The sequence below is a fragment of the Ambystoma mexicanum genome, chromosome 4p (genome assembly GCF_040938575.1).
Source record: "Ambystoma mexicanum isolate Mex_15411 chromosome 4p, UKY_AmexF1_1, whole genome shotgun sequence".
NCBI classification, from domain to species: domain Eukaryota; kingdom Metazoa; phylum Chordata; class Amphibia; order Caudata; family Ambystomatidae; genus Ambystoma; species Ambystoma mexicanum.
Window position 1 is genome coordinate 1,246,405,891 of NC_090927.1, and position 17,524 is coordinate 1,246,423,414.

General features: G+C 45.7%; 1 protein-coding gene across 2 annotated transcripts in view; it reads right to left on the reverse strand.

Annotated features, from left to right (window-relative positions):
• The window catches only part of GNPAT (glyceronephosphate O-acyltransferase), a 796,967-nt gene that overhangs the window by 253,935 nt on the left and 525,508 nt on the right, over positions 1-17,524 (reverse strand). For both annotated transcript variants that reach the window (XM_069606907.1, XM_069606908.1), the window contains exon 10: positions 12,286-12,534. In XM_069606907.1, coding sequence (XP_069463008.1) covers positions 12,286-12,534 — 249 coding nt within the window. The remainder of the gene's footprint in view (positions 1-12,285; positions 12,535-17,524) is intronic.

Here is a 17,524-nt window from a genome sequence, read left to right on the forward strand (position 1 = left end):
TTTATTAATGGCAATTTCATCCAGTCTGTGAGACCAGAGAAATGGGATGACGCATTGAGTGTCATCCGCATAGTTGGTAAATATAATATTCTCATGGTCTAACATTGTGAACAGGAGAGCCGAACCAATTGAAGAACAAGTTATGTATCTTATGGGGAATGCTGATTGATACAATGTCTTCTCTGCAGCTTCGTTAGTGTTTTTATGTCCAGCCAGCAGACTGACTTCTGCAATTTTAATCCCGCTTGCATGGTACGGAGTGGCGTCATCAATACCTGGAGTGCTGTATGGATGCACCTCGCAACCTCCACCAGATGCAACAACTTCCAGGGTACAAGTGGCACACTCCACCCCAAGCCCAATAGTTCCTGCAAACATACCACCATAGGTGGACTGGAATCATTCCAAGGTGACTGAGGGTAGGAGGGCAAGTGTTTAAGGATTCTGCAGTGGAGACTGTATCCACCAGAACCAACCATGCACTTAATGTATGCAACTTGTTCTTCTAATAGATTTCATCTCCTATATAGATTCCTTATCTTTGAAAGTCCCACCATCAGCAATACCAACAAAAAGAAAATAAGGAAGGAAGGGAGTTGAAGATACCAGATCAGGGAGACTGGGATCCCTCCCAAAGAGGTGCTGTACTACGCTTGTGCCAAATAAAGTCTCAGCAAGTGCATCTAACTCTTGGCAGTAATGCATAGCAAATTAATGCAATATCAACCGAGTAGCTGCCCTGCAGATCTCCCGAATTGGGACCCCATCACGAATGCTTTGCAACGCAACCCATGGTACAGTGCCCACACACCCCTCTAGTGGAGTTTTGTGTTTGTGTGCCAGAATCCCCTCTTGTGAATTTTGTGTAGCTGATCCTGATGCATACCACAATCCTTCTGAAGTGGGTCAGTTTGGTCACGTGACCATAGGGACCACAATCAAATGTCTGTCCATAGGGTACTCATCCAACCTAGATATGTAATGGCTAAGCACCCTTTTTGGAATGAGAGTGTGCAACCTCTCCTTTGCCTTGAACAGGTGAGGGGGAGGAAAGAAATACAGAAGCTGTATAGATTGGTTCATATGGAAGTCACTGCCCATCTTGGGTAGGAGAAGCAGCTTTGCCAAAAGCATCAGTTCATATTTTTAAAAATTGGCGAAGGGCCTGTATGTCGGCAGATCCCGAGGCCGATGTGATGGTGGGAAAAAAGGTAATCTTCATGCTAAGGAATCTGACGTTGCAGCTGTGCATGAGCTCACAGGGAGGTAGAATCAGCTACATCAAGACTACGTTCAGGTCCCAGTGTGCCTTGATGCACACCATAGGTGGGTAGTGACGCACCAAACCTTACAGGAGTTGCACCCCAATTGGTATTTAGAAGAAAGCGCTCTGTTCAGGCTTTTGCATAAAGATAGATGGCACATCAAGATATCCCTGCACAGTGGATATCTGCAGCCCATCCATCACCATTTCCAGAGCAAGTACAAAGCTTATCCAGAAAAGAAGAGAAAGGTTCAATGCCTGTTGAATGGAACACCCGCGGAAGTAAGTGCAACCACCTCCACGAATAGAGCTTTGTTTGTTTGTTTGGTATAGCGCAAAACCAAACCCAAAGGGTAGCTGGGCGCAGACAGTACAAGAATACTTGAGAACTTAGTTACCAGACAATACAATTATACAGTTCATGTTAGAAGCAAGTACATGTACAAGCTAAGTGCAGAGTACGAAAATACAGGTAAGGCTAGTTGACTATAGACCAGTTAATCTCGTTACAATCATCAGAGTCTCTAAAGCAGGTAGGCGGTGGGGGAATCAAACTTAGTGTAATTAGATTGTATCCAAGTGAGGACTTTCCGCCTGAAGCTGGTGTAAGGTTGGTCCATTCTGAGATCAAGGGGGAGTCTATTCCAAGTTTGAGCAGCTATGACTGGAAAGCTAGAGCCGCCAGCTGTACTCTTTTTGTATCTGGGCACCACTAGGGTATAGGCATTGGGTATTCTTGTGGGACGGTTAGAAATTCTCTTGTTGACTGTTTACCAAGTAGGGGGGAGCCATATTGTTAAGACATTTAGAGGTGAGAGAGGGTTTTGAGGGCAATCCTGTCTTTAATTTTTAGCCAGAGGATGTTTTTTCTGGAAGTGGAGATATGAGCTCTATTAGGAATGTTTAGAGCAGCTCTAATAGCGTTATTTTGTAGAGTTTGGAGTTTATCAAGAATGTACTTGTTAGATCCTGCATATAGAACATGACAGTAATCCAGCTTAGAGATGATAAATGCATTTGCTAGTGTAATGCAGCTAGTCTCAGTTAGGAAAGGTCTACATTCTCGGATCAATTTGCAAGTATATGCAGTGGAGGAAGCTAAGGAATTGGTTTGTTTTTTGAAGGTGAGCGCAGAGTTTCGACTGCAGGCATCACTTTGATAACATTATTATCAATGTTGAATGAGGCATAGTTCGGGTCAAGTTTTTTGATGGCCAGCTCTGAGCCGAGGATCAGTACCCAAGTTTTGTTGTCATTCCGGCAGAGGCCATGAGATACCATCCATGCCTGAATGAGGAGATATATCTTGATATATCTTGTTTACTAAAGCTGTGTCTTCCACAAAGTTGCCCGAAAGGGGAATGAGGATCTGAGTGTCATCTGCGTAGGTAGTGTAGATGACACCCAGTCTGTCCAACTTGTCAAACAGAGGTTTAGTAAAGATGTTATACATCGTGGGAGATGCGCATGATCCTTGAGGGACGCCGCATGAAACTTGTGTGGGATCAGCGGCTGCTAGGGGGGAGAAGACTCTCACTGTCTGGTTTGCAAGGAAGGATTGTACCCAGGTTATGGCATCACTTGAAAAATCAGTGGCAGATCTGAGGTAATTGCATAAGCCTGCATGATCTACTAAGTCGAAAACCGCAGAAAGGTCAAGGAGGAGCAGCATAGCTGATTTGCCATTGTCCTTCAACTCATCAATTTGGGTGTTAAGGTCAATCAGGGCCGTTTCAGTACCATGAAGGGGCCGGAAGCCGGATTGACGTGAGCCTAAATAAGTTGTTGGTTTCTAAGTAGTCATGAATTTGCAGGTAAGCTACTCTGTCAATGATTTTGAGCAGAAATGGGACGGTGGTGACGGGTCTATAGTTTGTTGGGATTGCAGGGTCAAGTGTTTGTTTTTTTAGCGAGGGAAGCACCCAAGATTGTTTTAGGTTATTAGGCACTAGGTTGGACTTAAAGGATGCATTGAGTAATCTATCTTTTAGCACCCACCTTATGGTCTAACACTTCCTCAGGGAAGTCATGGCTCTGGAAAGTTAGGCATTCAAGAGCCAAGTGCACCCTTCATGCTTGCCTCCTAGAAGCAGAACAGGTGGCATTTCTTGTTGGCATGGGTCTCAAACAGATCCACAAGTGGTACTACTCACATCCGAAAGATGTGATCAGACACAGATTAGTCCAGAGACCACTTATGCGGCACACTTTGTCTCCTGTTGAAAGCATCCTCCCTCTCAAGTTGCCCTCCCCAACCAACCAGATGAAAAGCCTTGAACAAGATATTCCTAGCAATTAAAACTAGTCAACAAGCCAGAGCCTCACAACACAGCTTGAGGAAGCCCACTCCACTGATCATCATCACATAATGTGTAGTCTTAGTGTTCTCAGTTAGGAATATTGCCTTCCTCCCTCGCAACTGATGTTGGACAGCTTAAAACACCAGACAGATTGCTCTCTGCTCCAAAAGATTGATGTGGAGCCTTGCCACTGTGTTCTAACATTTTAGTTGCTCGTTGAGATAAGCACCGTGCCTGTCATTGAAGCATCCGTGATTACTTGAACCAGAAAAATTGGTAGTGCAAACTGCTATCCCTTACAGTCCCCCCTCTGGGGACTGTGAAAGCATCATGAAGTAAGACACAGACAACAGACTTAAGTTCAAACAAACAATATTTATTAACTTAAATGTCAGGATGGTAGAAGGCCTACCTTGTCCTATACTAAGGTGGAATTTCCCCTACCTGAACAAAACCAAGTAAAGTCGGAGTCAAAGAGTCCAACTTAAAAGCCTGTCTGTGCCCAAAACCTATGCCTGCTCTCACAACTACAACTTAACAGTTTATATGGATGTCAATCAACAAAATAGTGATCAACAGAAAATGCTGAGCTTCGTCCAGCTCACAATTCAAATTCCCGTCCCCAAGTCCAAAGTAATAAAGGTCAAACGAAAGAAGTCCTGAGACAGCAGTTCTAGTTCATCAAGTCTATGGGCTTCCTTCGCCAAGACTTCAACGTAGCACAGTTCAAACAATGCTGTAACAAATGAATTATTCACTCTTTGAAATTTCAACTTAACTTTGGGTCCTCTTGACCTTTCTTCTGGTTTGCGTCACCAGCTTATTCATAGCGTTCCTTCTTGGTAGGTTTTGCAGTGTCTTTACCTTTTATAATGTAGGGCTCACTGGTCTAGGTGCAGTTTTTAGACCACACGGTTCACCCATTACAGGATGCACAACCAGGGCCTTTTGGTCTTTTAGCCCAACGGGTTTCTCAGCATTCACCCCTATGCGAAAAGACATGCTCCCTTAGATTCTCCTTGTTGGCCTATTGGCTTTGTCAGAGCCCTTTTCCAGTCTTTGGCCTTGTCGCACTGCATTTATTCATAAAGTTTATTTGATGATGATTCTGTTCATATCCACCTTTGGTTACACTCCTTCACATATATTCCTTTCCCCATAGGTTGCTTTCATATGGGCATTCTCCTTTTGAACTTTATTGATTCTTGGTTTTGCTTATAAAGTTCTTTAATGTTTAATATTGGTTTACCTTTTGTATTTTCTGCCAATTCGTTATTCAACCGTCTTGATTTATCACTTTAAGCTTTCATTCAGTTCAGCATTCAATATGCGTGCTATTATGATGTTTAATACATCCACTTAGTTTGGTATTCAATATATATAGTTTTAATGCTGTTTTAAACTTTCATTCAGTTTGATATTCACAATGTACAGTTTAGCGCTATTTGGACACTTACATTCAGTTTGGTATTCAATATATTTAGCTTAGCGCTATTTATTCACTTTGAAGCGTTAATGCATATGGAGCTTCATTCATAGAAAGCAACCCGCCGGGATCACTACGGTTTCACAGTGTCTTTTCCCAGCACTCACCGATTTGCAGCGTCTTCCTCCAGTGGCTTTTGCTGCTCCCATCAGCTGGCCAAGTTGGCGCCATAACCTCAGTGAACCCTGCTCGCCTGTCACTTTCACTTCTATGAGCGCCAGCAACTTTGTTGCCACAGGATGGATGCGGACTGCGTCCTCTCTTACGTTGATGATCGTTAGCAGCTCCAAGCTGCTCCAATTCCGTCACAGAGACTCTCACCCCTCAGGATTCTCTGCCGGCATCCTGGTCACACTTCAGGACCCACCACAGCTGCCGCCACACGGAAAGAATCCCCTGGTTTCTCCTCTCCACGCCTCCCTGCTGCTGCTCCCTCTGTCTCTTCTCTGGTTTCCTTTATACCCCTGCAGTCCCTTGACAGGCTGCAGTTGAGGATGTCTAATTACAATTGCCTGACCCTGTTTAATTGGACATGCCTGACTGTCAGACTTGCTGCGTCGTGAAGAGTATTAGGGCCACTGTCTCCAAGTTTCCCACAGCGAAATACAAGTAAATTCACTGTGCGAGCCTTGAAGCCACAGGTGTTGGTGTTGTATCACAGGAACCAGAGGCCGCCGAAGACCCCAAGGCTATTGGAGGGAAGGTAAGTGTTAGCACAAACAATCACAGTACTTCAATTAGTAATTAACGTAACATACCAGAGAGGCTTAGCTAAACCCAACAGGGAATGACTCAGGATCAAGGGTTGTGGTGCAAGGGGCGCGCAATCAGTTCCAGCAGTCTGGCACAAGATGGAAGTGCGGACCGTCAACACCTGCAGGGTTCGTGGAGGGTGCGTAGTTCTTGGTAAAACATAGTTGTACTGAAGGGACAAAGCGAAGGCAAGTCCCAAAACAATCCAAAGGTCAGTAACAGGTGATCGTGAACAGTTCGACAAAACCAGGGATGAGGCAGAGGCAGTCCGTGATCCATTTTCCAAAGGTCAGAGATATAGCAGTTTGTGTAGACCAAGCCAAGGAGTAAGAAGTTGCAATCCGTGGTCCGAGAGCCGAGGTCAGAAATCCGTGAGACTCGATCTTGAAACGAGACGCCGGACAGTGTTGCAGGAGAATAGCTGTGAAGCAACAAGTGGTTTTAAATGGCCGGCTTGATACGCAGCCCTGGTCACGTGATCGGATAACAAACCACGTGATCGGCAAAGCGTCCCGTAACCAGGAAGTAATGCGATCAGCCCGTACGCAACCTCCAAGGAAGTTGCTAATGAAAACGGGGAACCCAATGAGGACGACCAACACCCCTGCCCCGTAATAAGGACTGTTTACGCCACCCTCACACCACAGGTAACCTGAGACCATGAAGTGGGTGTGAATATAACTTGGGAAGTCTAGCTATCCCATGTGTCCGGGATTCACCGAGAGTGGGCAAGTCAGTCTCCCTACTGCTAATGGCCTGTATCGTGTCGGTGTCCCTTCCTCGCATGACACTGACCTTCACCATACTTTACAGGCATCTTCCTCGTCTCAGTACTTTCAGGGATGTCATTTAGGGGTCACCAGAGGTCGCAAGTGCGACCTCTGAGGTCTCCCTTGTGACCTCTTCAAAAAAAAAAAAAAGTGGCTGGCTTTATTTTTCAGGCCCCTTCAGAAAAATAAGAAAAATAGGAACAGCAGTGCCCCAAGTCTAACACTTTCAGCACTGACCCTATAGAACAAAGAACAGGAATACCAAATAATGTGTCTTTCTGTAATTCTATACACTAATTGCTATACTCATTAAAGGTTTATTTCGGGCACACTTCAGGGGGTGAGTCAATGATTTGGTCTGTTCTTAAATGCCTCAACTCAGCCTTTCATCCTTCTGAGGTCGAAAAATGAGTACCAACACAGGTTGGGTGATATTGGTTGTATATTTTTTCTATATAAAGCGCTTAAGCGTAAGTGCTATATAATAACACATCATTATCATTTGGTCATGGATGTTTGCTTGCATTCACAGTAATTTGGTAATATGGGCCTATACACACTAATCTTAATGATATATATGGCGATCCATTCTTGTATGAAATGTACATCATATTATAGTGATATTGTAACTATATTTTTTGTAGTGTGCAATGCTATGTGATGACGTCCCTGAGTACTTTCAGATGTTAAATGTGGGGAAATGAGGGGAGAGGTCCTACAGTACCCCATAAAGATTGAGGAAGAGTCAGGTTGGTCATAATTAGGGAAAGAGGGGTACCATGTCTCGCCTAGGGGCACCCCACTCCCAGACTCTGAGGACCCTTCCCCCATGTGGTCCTCCCTTGCTTCTCCACCCCCAGGGTCGTGATCCAAGAGCGATGGCCGTTCCCTGGCCATCTGAGAAGAGGATCCAGGGGTTTTGGGTGTGAGAACACCCTCAGGTTTCTCACATAACCACCATTGCAAGTCCTGCACCAAGCGACCACTCACTAGTAACTTGTCATCCAAGGAACCTGAGCTCCTACTGCAGCTTCCTCAGGCAAAGCCTTGCTTAAGGAATAAGGAGAGTGCAAGAGGCCATTAGGCTGAAAGTATGGGGCCAGTCTTGAAGCTGTCCAGTTTCCATCTGATCATGTGAAAGATGTGGGGCAGTGAATAAGCCCTCAATGTCACATCCAACACTACCCCAATGCAGCCTCATGGTAAGGATCAGTTTCGCCTTGTGATGCAGTCCCATGGTCTGTTGAAGCATGGACAGAGGCACCTCGCAAATGGACGATTTAAAAAAGGTCTTCCACACCGGTCAGCCACATGGGGGAAGCCACAACCGTCAGTCATTTGGTGAAGACCCTCTATACCGATGTTAGCCTGGAACCACAACACCTTGAATTGACAGTGATGAGCTGTGAGCACAAAACACAGTGTAGCTCCTGCATGCTGGTAAAATGGGCACATGAAAGTAGATGCCCGAAGATCCAGGGAGACCATCCAGTCACCCTGGCACAGAGCATCCAATATCAGAGTCAATGTCACCATCTTGAATTAGTTTTTTTCCAAACTTGTTTTGGCCTCGCCGGTCTAGAATAGACCTCAATTCCACCTGTTAAAGTTACAAAATATCCTAAATTGAACACAGTTTGGTGTTCTCCTTTGGGTACTCTATCACACTTTTTTTCTACCATTTGTTTGATCACCAAAAGGAGCTCCACAGTCTTCTGCACCATGGTGGGCCTTCTGGGGGCAAGGTCCGGAAAGGGCAGACTAACCCTTTCTTACAATTTGCAGGACCCACTGGTCTGTGATCACAACTCTCCACTCCTTGAAGAAGACTCCAGCCTGCCTCTCCACTGGTGTTGCTTTAGCAGAGTACACAGCAAAGTGACTTACCGGGGTCCAAAGCCCCCTTGGCTCCTGATGTCTTCTGGCTGCTGCCCTTAAAGGTTTACTGGTCAACAGAGTCCTCCTCGGAGTGCCTGTGCCAAAACAGTGTCTGCAGGGTGGCCAGCATGCTCTGACACTTTGGGGCAGTGAAGAAGAGATTTGGAGTGACCGACCTACACCAGGAGTGAGCTGTCTGGACATTTTGCACTTTGTCGTCATGTAGTCCATCTCCCCCCGTCCTCCAAGAGCTTACTCCTGTGAAAATGACAGTCTTTAATATTTGCTTATTCATCAGGCAAGAACCCTGACAAATGCAGCCATCCATGGCACCTGAGGTTCACAGGCATTACCATTCCCCTGGCCACCACTCAACAGGATCTAGGCACACCTGAATGATGTGCCAAGCAGACTCACTCTAAACCATCCACAACCACCTCCCTCACGAGCCCTCTGCTTGCCACTGGCAGCTAGATGATCCCTTTGTTCCACCACCTGCCACAAGGCAAGCTGGTATCTGCCCAGGGTGTTGGCAGTATTAATATACTACTTCAGTGAAGACCCTGCGGCGAATATCTTTTCGGCATAGCACATATCCTCTTGGACTCAGTCTGGTAGCAAGAATGCATTTAGGCTACCCTGGAATAGGCCACATGAACCATTACTGAGCCTGCTGCCTGGTGGTCAAAATTAAGAGGGATGCCTCTGACTGGCCTGTCCTTCCTTAGTATGCCCCTGCTCAAATCGGGGGATGGACATTGGTTCCCCTAAATATTCATGATGGGATCTTTAAAATAGTCCCTCGAAGGGGAAAAATCTCTTGTAGACGTTTCACCCGGTGCTCAACACAGCAGAACGTTTTTTTCATCGTCTGCCAACTCTAGTACCTGGATATCCAGTGCCTAACTGTCCTCTTCAGAAGGGTCATGTACGACATGAATTGTTTTGGGTTTCACTGGCACACTTTCGTTGAGGTTCTCCTCAAGTGACTTGTCCAGAACACTAGCAAGGTATGTCCTCCACCTCACCCGTCCTCTCCTTGAAGTCCTCCCTGGCTTTGGAGTACATCCCAATAACCAATATCAAAGTCATCATACACCTTACAAAGTAACTCCCTAGATCACATCTTCCCCACCAAAGCCACCGAGTTCCCAACTAACCTGTAGTGTCTTTTGCATTGCTGAAGATGACACCATACTGGCACTGTGGTGAACTGCAGTGGCATTGCGCTCAACTCCACTCAGTGGTTGGAGGAGTGCCTGCAAAAAGATACATGAATAGAGCGCTCGATTCGTCCATCATTTCAGGGGATGTGTGGCACTGTCAGCACCATAGCGTCAGGTGACGCTGTAATTCCTGATCCACGCTGGGTAATGGGCAGTGTGCTATCATCACATTTCAGCAGGCATAGCCAGGATCACCTGGCATAAGGACTCCAAGTCACACGGCATCTACGTTTCTGCAACACCATCACCACTGACATGGAGGTAGAGTTCCTCGAGGGGTCATCCATCCTGCTCTTATCTTTATCAGTTTTGTTTGAGTGCCTCTATTTGGAGGAGCAAGAGGCATTCCTCGAATTCAACCTTGTCATGTTTACTATTGGAACCTGTGGGGGGAGGGGAGGATTCCAGCTTTAGTTCCTCTCTGAGGGAGTGATATAATTGTACCCGCCATGGTTACGAAGAGACCCTTTCCTGACTGCTCCCCCAATTTCACAAACTACTATCAACAAAAACTGCATTTGAAATATTTAGGGTCTGGTTGCCTTTCACTGCTCTGTGCACTGGAGGATTGCCTAACAGAGGATAATGGGTCCAAGCAGAATGGATGAGGAAAAAGAGAAAAGGTGTTAAAACAAGTGATGAGCTAACATGGTGCATACTGACAGATGACAAGGGGCTAATGTCGTGATAGGGGAGCCCAAATGGATCAAAGTCAAATAACCTGGTAAATTTGTTCAGGGTAGATCACAGTTTCCTGAACCCAAATAAGGTCATACTAAGGAAAGGTGATAGTGTACATCTGGAAGATGGGACTAAAGGGAAAACGGCCAGAGAGATCCTTTGTTCAAAAATTATCCCACAATTAGATGAGACTTCTGTAGGTCCTTGGTCAGATTTAGCGAGACAAGAATTTGAATCCCTTGTATCGAAAAGTACTGCTTTTGAAAACAAGACAGTTACTGATAATGAAGGCTAGATAATGATGTGCACCTCACACCAGTTCCAGGTTGAGAACTTCCACAGGATGAATTTGCTGCAGATATAAAGAGATTGTGTTAAATAAAGATTGTCATTTAATTGGGGGGATTTAAGGTAGGGAGGGGTGAGATGTGCACTGTTTTCCACATTTTGTTTAGTTTTTGACACTGTAAAGGACCAGCTGAAAAAACAGTGTATGTGACGGAGCCTGTGTCCTAACTTACATCCCGCAGTCATCTCCTCCAGTACCCCACTACACGGAAGAACCTTGGCACCAGAGAAGATCAGAAGCTAGGGGATCCATAAAAACCTGACCATTTCAATGGGACAACAGTCTAGACATGCCAAGACCATGCCAATACTTCCCACTGCCCAGTCAAACCATGAGAGCAACATTCTCATTCTGCAGTCAGACCCCTTGTGCACGTAAATAGGATCACTGTCTCTGTATTCTGGAGAAAGAGGCAAGCTACCCCAGAAACCAGTCAGACAAAGGGAGAGCCACATTCTCTGAAACCTCTTCATTCAAGAACAGCGCCTTACTCTCATTCAGTTAGGAAAAGAAACTCAAGAAATGCCACCTTTCCCTGTTTAGCAGCAAGATTTACAAAGAGCAATAGTTACACTGCCATCCAAAACAATGTGCAGACACATTTTAAAGTGACAGGGAATAGGGCAGAACAACAAACACAAGAAATCCAAAACCCCACTGTATTAAACCCTCTTCACACTAAACACCCCAGTTAACCAGGAAATGGGGACAAGCAGGCTATCAACTGAAAACACACACAGAGCAACGAGAAAGCACAATGCCAAAATGGCTACATGGTCTTTTAAAGAGGTCCTTCCTCAGTCCGAAACTATGGTCACATAGGCAATACGATCACTGCCACAAAGCACAATCATCCAATCAGGGGTTTGGAATCCAGCCCACACACTTTAAAGGGCGATTTCTCCACTTATTCTGGGAGAAGAGATGCACAAGCGATACCGAGTGCTGGAGAGGAATGAGTTGGCCGACTACGACAGCTGAAAGGCTACAGTACTGAGGCGAGAATCAACTGAGGGGCAAGAGACAGCTAAGAGAAGAGAAGGGCCTACAAGGTATCCAAGGGGTCTGCAGAAGGTGCAGATCCTGAGGAACCCGAGACCGTATATTTCTTAGAACTGCCCTGGGCACTATGACCCTTAGAAGGGAGCTGGTCACGATAGACATGGGAGCAGGAAGCGTGATCCTTGCTTTATAACCTTGGATGGATTAGAAACGGTAAGCTGGGTATTAAAACACAGACTGATTGTGGACAAGAAGCATGCTGGCTGCTGTATTCCTAGGTACTAGTTAGAGTCAAGAAGCATCCTGGGCGCTACATTCCAGATACCAATTTGGAAGCAGGGAAAGATGCTGGCAGCTTTATCCCAGACACTGGGCAGTAGATGAGGAATATAAAGGGAGCGCAGACTCCCTATTGGATAGGAGACCAGTGATGCATTTTATTAAACATATCCTGACACTATCTGATTAGATTTCTCTGACAGGGGGCTGCTAAACCTTTCCCAAGAATAGTCAGATTTAAGTAATACACATGCACAAATAACCATTTCTATGACTTAAACAGATGATGCACCATACCTTTTTTGGAATTCCCTGCCATCTGCAAGGCAATCACCACCAATGCTGGCCGCGCAAAGAGGTTTACCATCTGGTTTCTGTATGACGCACACATCAGTCTGATGACCGCATGTTGGAAAATCAGCTCCTCAGTCAACACACTGACATCATGGCATCCGTCAAGCAGTAGAACTCGGCCATCGATAAGACAAAAGGTGTTGGCGTGCAAGGCAATGCTGGACCGGACAACTTTACCAGCAGACAAATTATCTGAAAGCAAATTAACTTTAATGAGGTCACAAGCATGGTCAACTTTCTAAGCAAGAGGCTTTCCACTGGGAACGACATAAAGCATGCTCATTTACATTTAAAAAAAATTCATAATTCTACAAAGGACTTTCAAAACAATGCAGAAGCTGTTGTAAGGGTTTGGATGGAGGATACCAACACACAGGTGACATTCTTTGGGCAAAGACGTATTCAAACCAAAAGAAAGAAGGAAACCCAATTTTCCCTAACTCTAAGAGGGTTTTCCCTGCCTCAACCTAAACTAAAGAGCTGTCAGAATGTCTAACTGAAAAGTCCACCGTCATGTGTCCAAATCCTACAACTATCCCTTACACTTATAAATGAACTAAACGAGATCAGTCTCTCCAAGCCCAAAAGAAAGACTCCCTTCTTCTGAACAAACTCAGTTAACAAGTAGGGGAATGTCTCCCTTTCTATGGCTTATATTGAGTGGCTTCTGTCCTCTGGACTTTCTCATGATATTATTTACACAGTTCCACAAAGTAAGGGGACCATATTTCTTCTCCTGACCTTTCTCGGGGTTGCATTTACAGTTCCACAAAGTAGGGGGAATGTCTCGCTACCCCTAGCCTTTCTCATGCCGCTGGTGAGCCCCTCCAGTGACTTACTTGGACAGACCCGGTATTCGACCTTACCAGGTACTGCGATGAAGAAGAGGGTTTGTTGGGAGGACCTTGTCCTCATGCACAGTTGGGCCCTTGAACCCTGCGTATGCTTGACTGATTATTCCTAGTCTCCCTGGCACACTCCTCTGCCAGGAAAACTGTCACTCTTTCAGAGGGTCCTTAACCTCGTTAAGCTTTCTTATCCTTGGTTCCCAGAAACCTTCACATTGGTTTCCCTTTCTTGTGTCCCCAGTACCCTTCACAGTGGCTTCTTGGGACCCAGACTCCTGTTTCTGTGTTCCTCTCTCGGGTCCCAGACCCCTTTACATTGGCTCCTTTAGTGCCATTGAGGTCTTCAGGCCACCCCCAGATCTTCTGTATGAGCCCCTGGTCTCTCACTCCGGTCACAGGCTTCCTTGCCTCCTACGACAGTTCTTCTACACTGTTTTCTGTTTGTGGGTTGTCTTATGGAGCTCGCCAGCACTTCCTGGGAGCATGGCTGCAGTACCTGCTGTACAGTCTTGGTCTGCGCTCTTCCGCGTCAGGAGACTCGGCCTCTTCCAGCCTTCAGTCCTCTTCGAAGCAGGTAAGGACGCTGTATCTCTTTCCGCCACGTAACAGTTAGTAGCTGCAGGTTCAGCTCTTCCATCTGCGCGGTGCTTGCCTAGCTGCCACCGGGACGGGACTGATTCTCTCTTCCTTTTCTATTCTACTTGGACTAATGGGTAATCTGTAACCACTAGAAAGGTCATTCTGTTTTTAGAAGTACTCTTCATGGTTTCACACCTCCTCTTCGTCCCAGTACCTATCCTAGGAATCTCCCTTGTTTAGATGAAGTTCTTCTTCATCCCCAGTACTATGTATATTCTTTATGTATGTTTCAAGTAGGTAGTCCCTACTCGTCCCTCATCACAGTATATTGAGAGGATAACTCAGAGGAGTCAGCCCTGATGTTCCTCTGCCCAGTATTAGTGGCATTATTGCTGTAACAAATACATGGGGGAAGTTATATGATAAGAGAAAGGTAAAGAAAGTGATGGGAGAAAGGTGGGTGATGGTGGATTATGCTGCATTGTCCCACGACGTTCTCCCTATATCCCAGAGGGGGAATCCCTCCCCATGAGATCCAACCGCTGAGTACCACCCTGAGGGCGACTATGGGGTAGCTGCCTCACCTACCTGGCCTAAGGGAAAGGGTCTCACCCTCGGGGAGAAGAGATGACATCATAGGATTCGTTACACTGCCTTGCTACATTTATGATGGGACTACCAGATTGTGGCTGCCTTCTGAAAAAGGGTGCTGGAAGAACTGACTCAGACTGTTGGCTCTTCGTTGTCCAGGAACCAACTTTCTGTTACGCTAATGCTCCAATAGCAGGGGCATTTGCTAACTTAGAATCAAGTATGACAAAGAGATATGCATTGCTGTGGCCCAAATCCACAGATTATTCACAATGGATTTGTGATGTGGTACACTGTCAAAATGTAGAAGAACCGTCTATAACCGTGGTCCACCCTAGGTCATGGTCTGTGACATCTGGGAGACTTTCACGCTCACTTGGTAAATGGAGCCAAGAACGTTCCAGAAACTGAGGATGAAGACTGATATGGGAGATCCGTGACTCTCAGGTGTAGTGGGATATATTTCTTCGACTGTATAAATAAATACCTTTGACAAAGGACAATGGTGGTATTTCACAAGGATAACTCCTGGAACATCTCAGTCCCCCAGCGACTTGGACCTTGATGTTTATGTGGCAATAAAGTAAAGTCATGAGCTGCTACTTATATGATTGTTTAAATATGATCTACATCTGTGTACAGGTTTATTCTTAAAATTATAAAGAAGGTTAAAAAAGAAACAAAACTAATTCTGACAACTTGAACAACAAAAGATTGGGGAAAAATGTTAGCATCCCCCCCCCAAAGTCCCATGTGACAAAAGTGATTTTACAGTCAGAGTTATTTTAAATCAAATATTAATTGCATGCAGGGGTCCACGAAGGCTAGCACTTCCACGATGTGAGTGTCCCACGTGCAATTTTAAATATTTTCAAGGCGGAAGGGAGAAGGAGAGAGTACAATCATGGTGAACTTGCTTTTACTCTTTCATTTTCCCCTCTGCTGATGAAAAAATAAAAGCTGGCAGCAAATACGCTTTGCAGGCAGCATCCCCCTGTTGTTTCCCCTGGGCATCCATAGGAATCCACTTGTTTCACCCCTGCATAAAATGTCATGCAGGTGTGAAACGAAACGCACTGACAAGACGGAGGAGTAATGAACGGGAGAGTGCTTACCTACGCTCCATGCCCCTTCTCCAAATTGTCACTGCACCAAAATGAGGCGGAGAGGTAGACAGAGGTGTAAAAGCATTATGCCTTGCTTTGACGGGGGGATTTACCACTCTGCCCAATTTAAAATGTCTCCGTCTACTGTCCCCAAGGGCTTTCTGTACAATGGATCAATAAAAAGGCAGAAACAGGATTATTGAAAATCTCCCCAAGAGGTGATATACTAGGAAAAAACGTACTCAGTGGTAGTAAAAAGGTTTGATTGCATAGTGTTATTTTTCATTTAATGAGACTTTCAAGCAGTGTTATGAAACTCTATTGAGCAAAGGGCCAGAGTGGATATAAATACACCATTTGCGGGCCTCACCATCGTGCCCATCAAATATAACAAGGTAACAAAATAAGAGCCCCAGGTGGTGAATTTTTAAAGTGGTGTGGCATAATGTGTTTAACCCTAAATGTATGCAAACAAGCAAAGTGAGCGAGCTGGAAACTACCCAGGAGGGTCACTGGGGTGTACCCCGGTGGACTCTTTTTTAAGTAATAGGTTGATATGGTGCATTTTACAGCACACATTTCAGGCAAAATCGACTAAAATGCCATAGGATTAGCAAACACTTCTGTTGGGGAATCACATGAATAATCTTCTTTTATGTTTATATTGCCATTTTGAGTAATAAAATTTACCCAACCTACCCACCCCACTCCACTCCCGTTTCCCCTGCAGTACATTGAGCACACTAACAATGTTTAATAAGTCAAGCAATGCCTAGAATTCTAAGTTTCTGAGGACAGTGCGATGTATTATAGTCACTCTGAAGTCCAACACCATGTCCCAGTCGCAGATAAACGTAGATTGTTCCCCCTGTTTGGAGTATGTCATCCACTCGAGAGCTATAAAATTCCAGACCTTAGCAAACCATTCAGTGATGTGTGGCGAGTTCTTTGATCTCCAGTTTTGCAAGATAACGAAGGCTTTGCATTTTTGTTTGGAGGTATGTCTCAAGTCTTCTTTAATCACATGAATAGTCCAATACCACAGATGCCAGATCACTAACAGTACACAGGAGCAATTCCACTGCAGCAAACCATGGATGTGCCCATCAGAAATCAGGTGCCAGATTGCCAACAGTACACAGAAGCAATTCACTGCATCAAATCATGGGTGTGTGTAATGACGCGAAGAGCCAGGTAAGTTGAGCAACACTTTAATCTTCAACCTGAACAGCCGTGTGACTCTCCAGCTCCCTCCCCGTCTTTTCGTCCCGTTCAAAATCCCCTAACGGCTCGGCACGAGCGTGGAATTCTCAAGAGAATTCCACGCTCGTGAAGAGAACACAAGCCGGCCCGAGCCATTACAACACTTCTCCCCCGTCACACACACACACACAAGGAACAGAGCGCGAACATGCCCCAAACACCACACCAAGAAACTGGGGAAGTAAAGAGGGAACACAGGGGAAAAGGAAGTTGCCTAACCGAAAAGAGGAGAAGGGTGGCCTAAAGGAAAGACAAATTAAAATCCTCAATCATCAGCAAACTCTAGGACAAAGTCCTTATACTTAGCTGGCGCTTTCTTCATTCTACTTGGGCGGATACTTGTGTCATTGCCAGTCTCCCCAGAAGAAGTAGGCTCAGTAGGCCCCACTTCCCTTGGAAACAGGACAGAATTCTCAGAACCAGCTTCGGAAAATTCATCAATTCCCCCACTCAGAGGCGCAACACCCTCACACTCCGGGGAAGAGGCCATCATACTCTCATCGACCCCTGCACCCCCCGGTGCTGGCGCTTCCACACTACTATTGACCCCCGTGGACCCCGGGACGGGCGCAATACAATCAGCTGCACCATAACCAGATCTAGCCGTTCCATCGCCACATTCAGCTGCACCAGCACCACTACTGTTATTCGCGGAGCCACACGATTCCTCACAAGGAACAGCTGTCCAACTCCCATCAAAATCCTTATCCTGACTCCCTTCGTAGGAGACATCTTCTTCCCGCCAGAGAGGTATCACTTTTTCTCAAGGGCGCAAGGTCCTGGTGAAAGCATCGA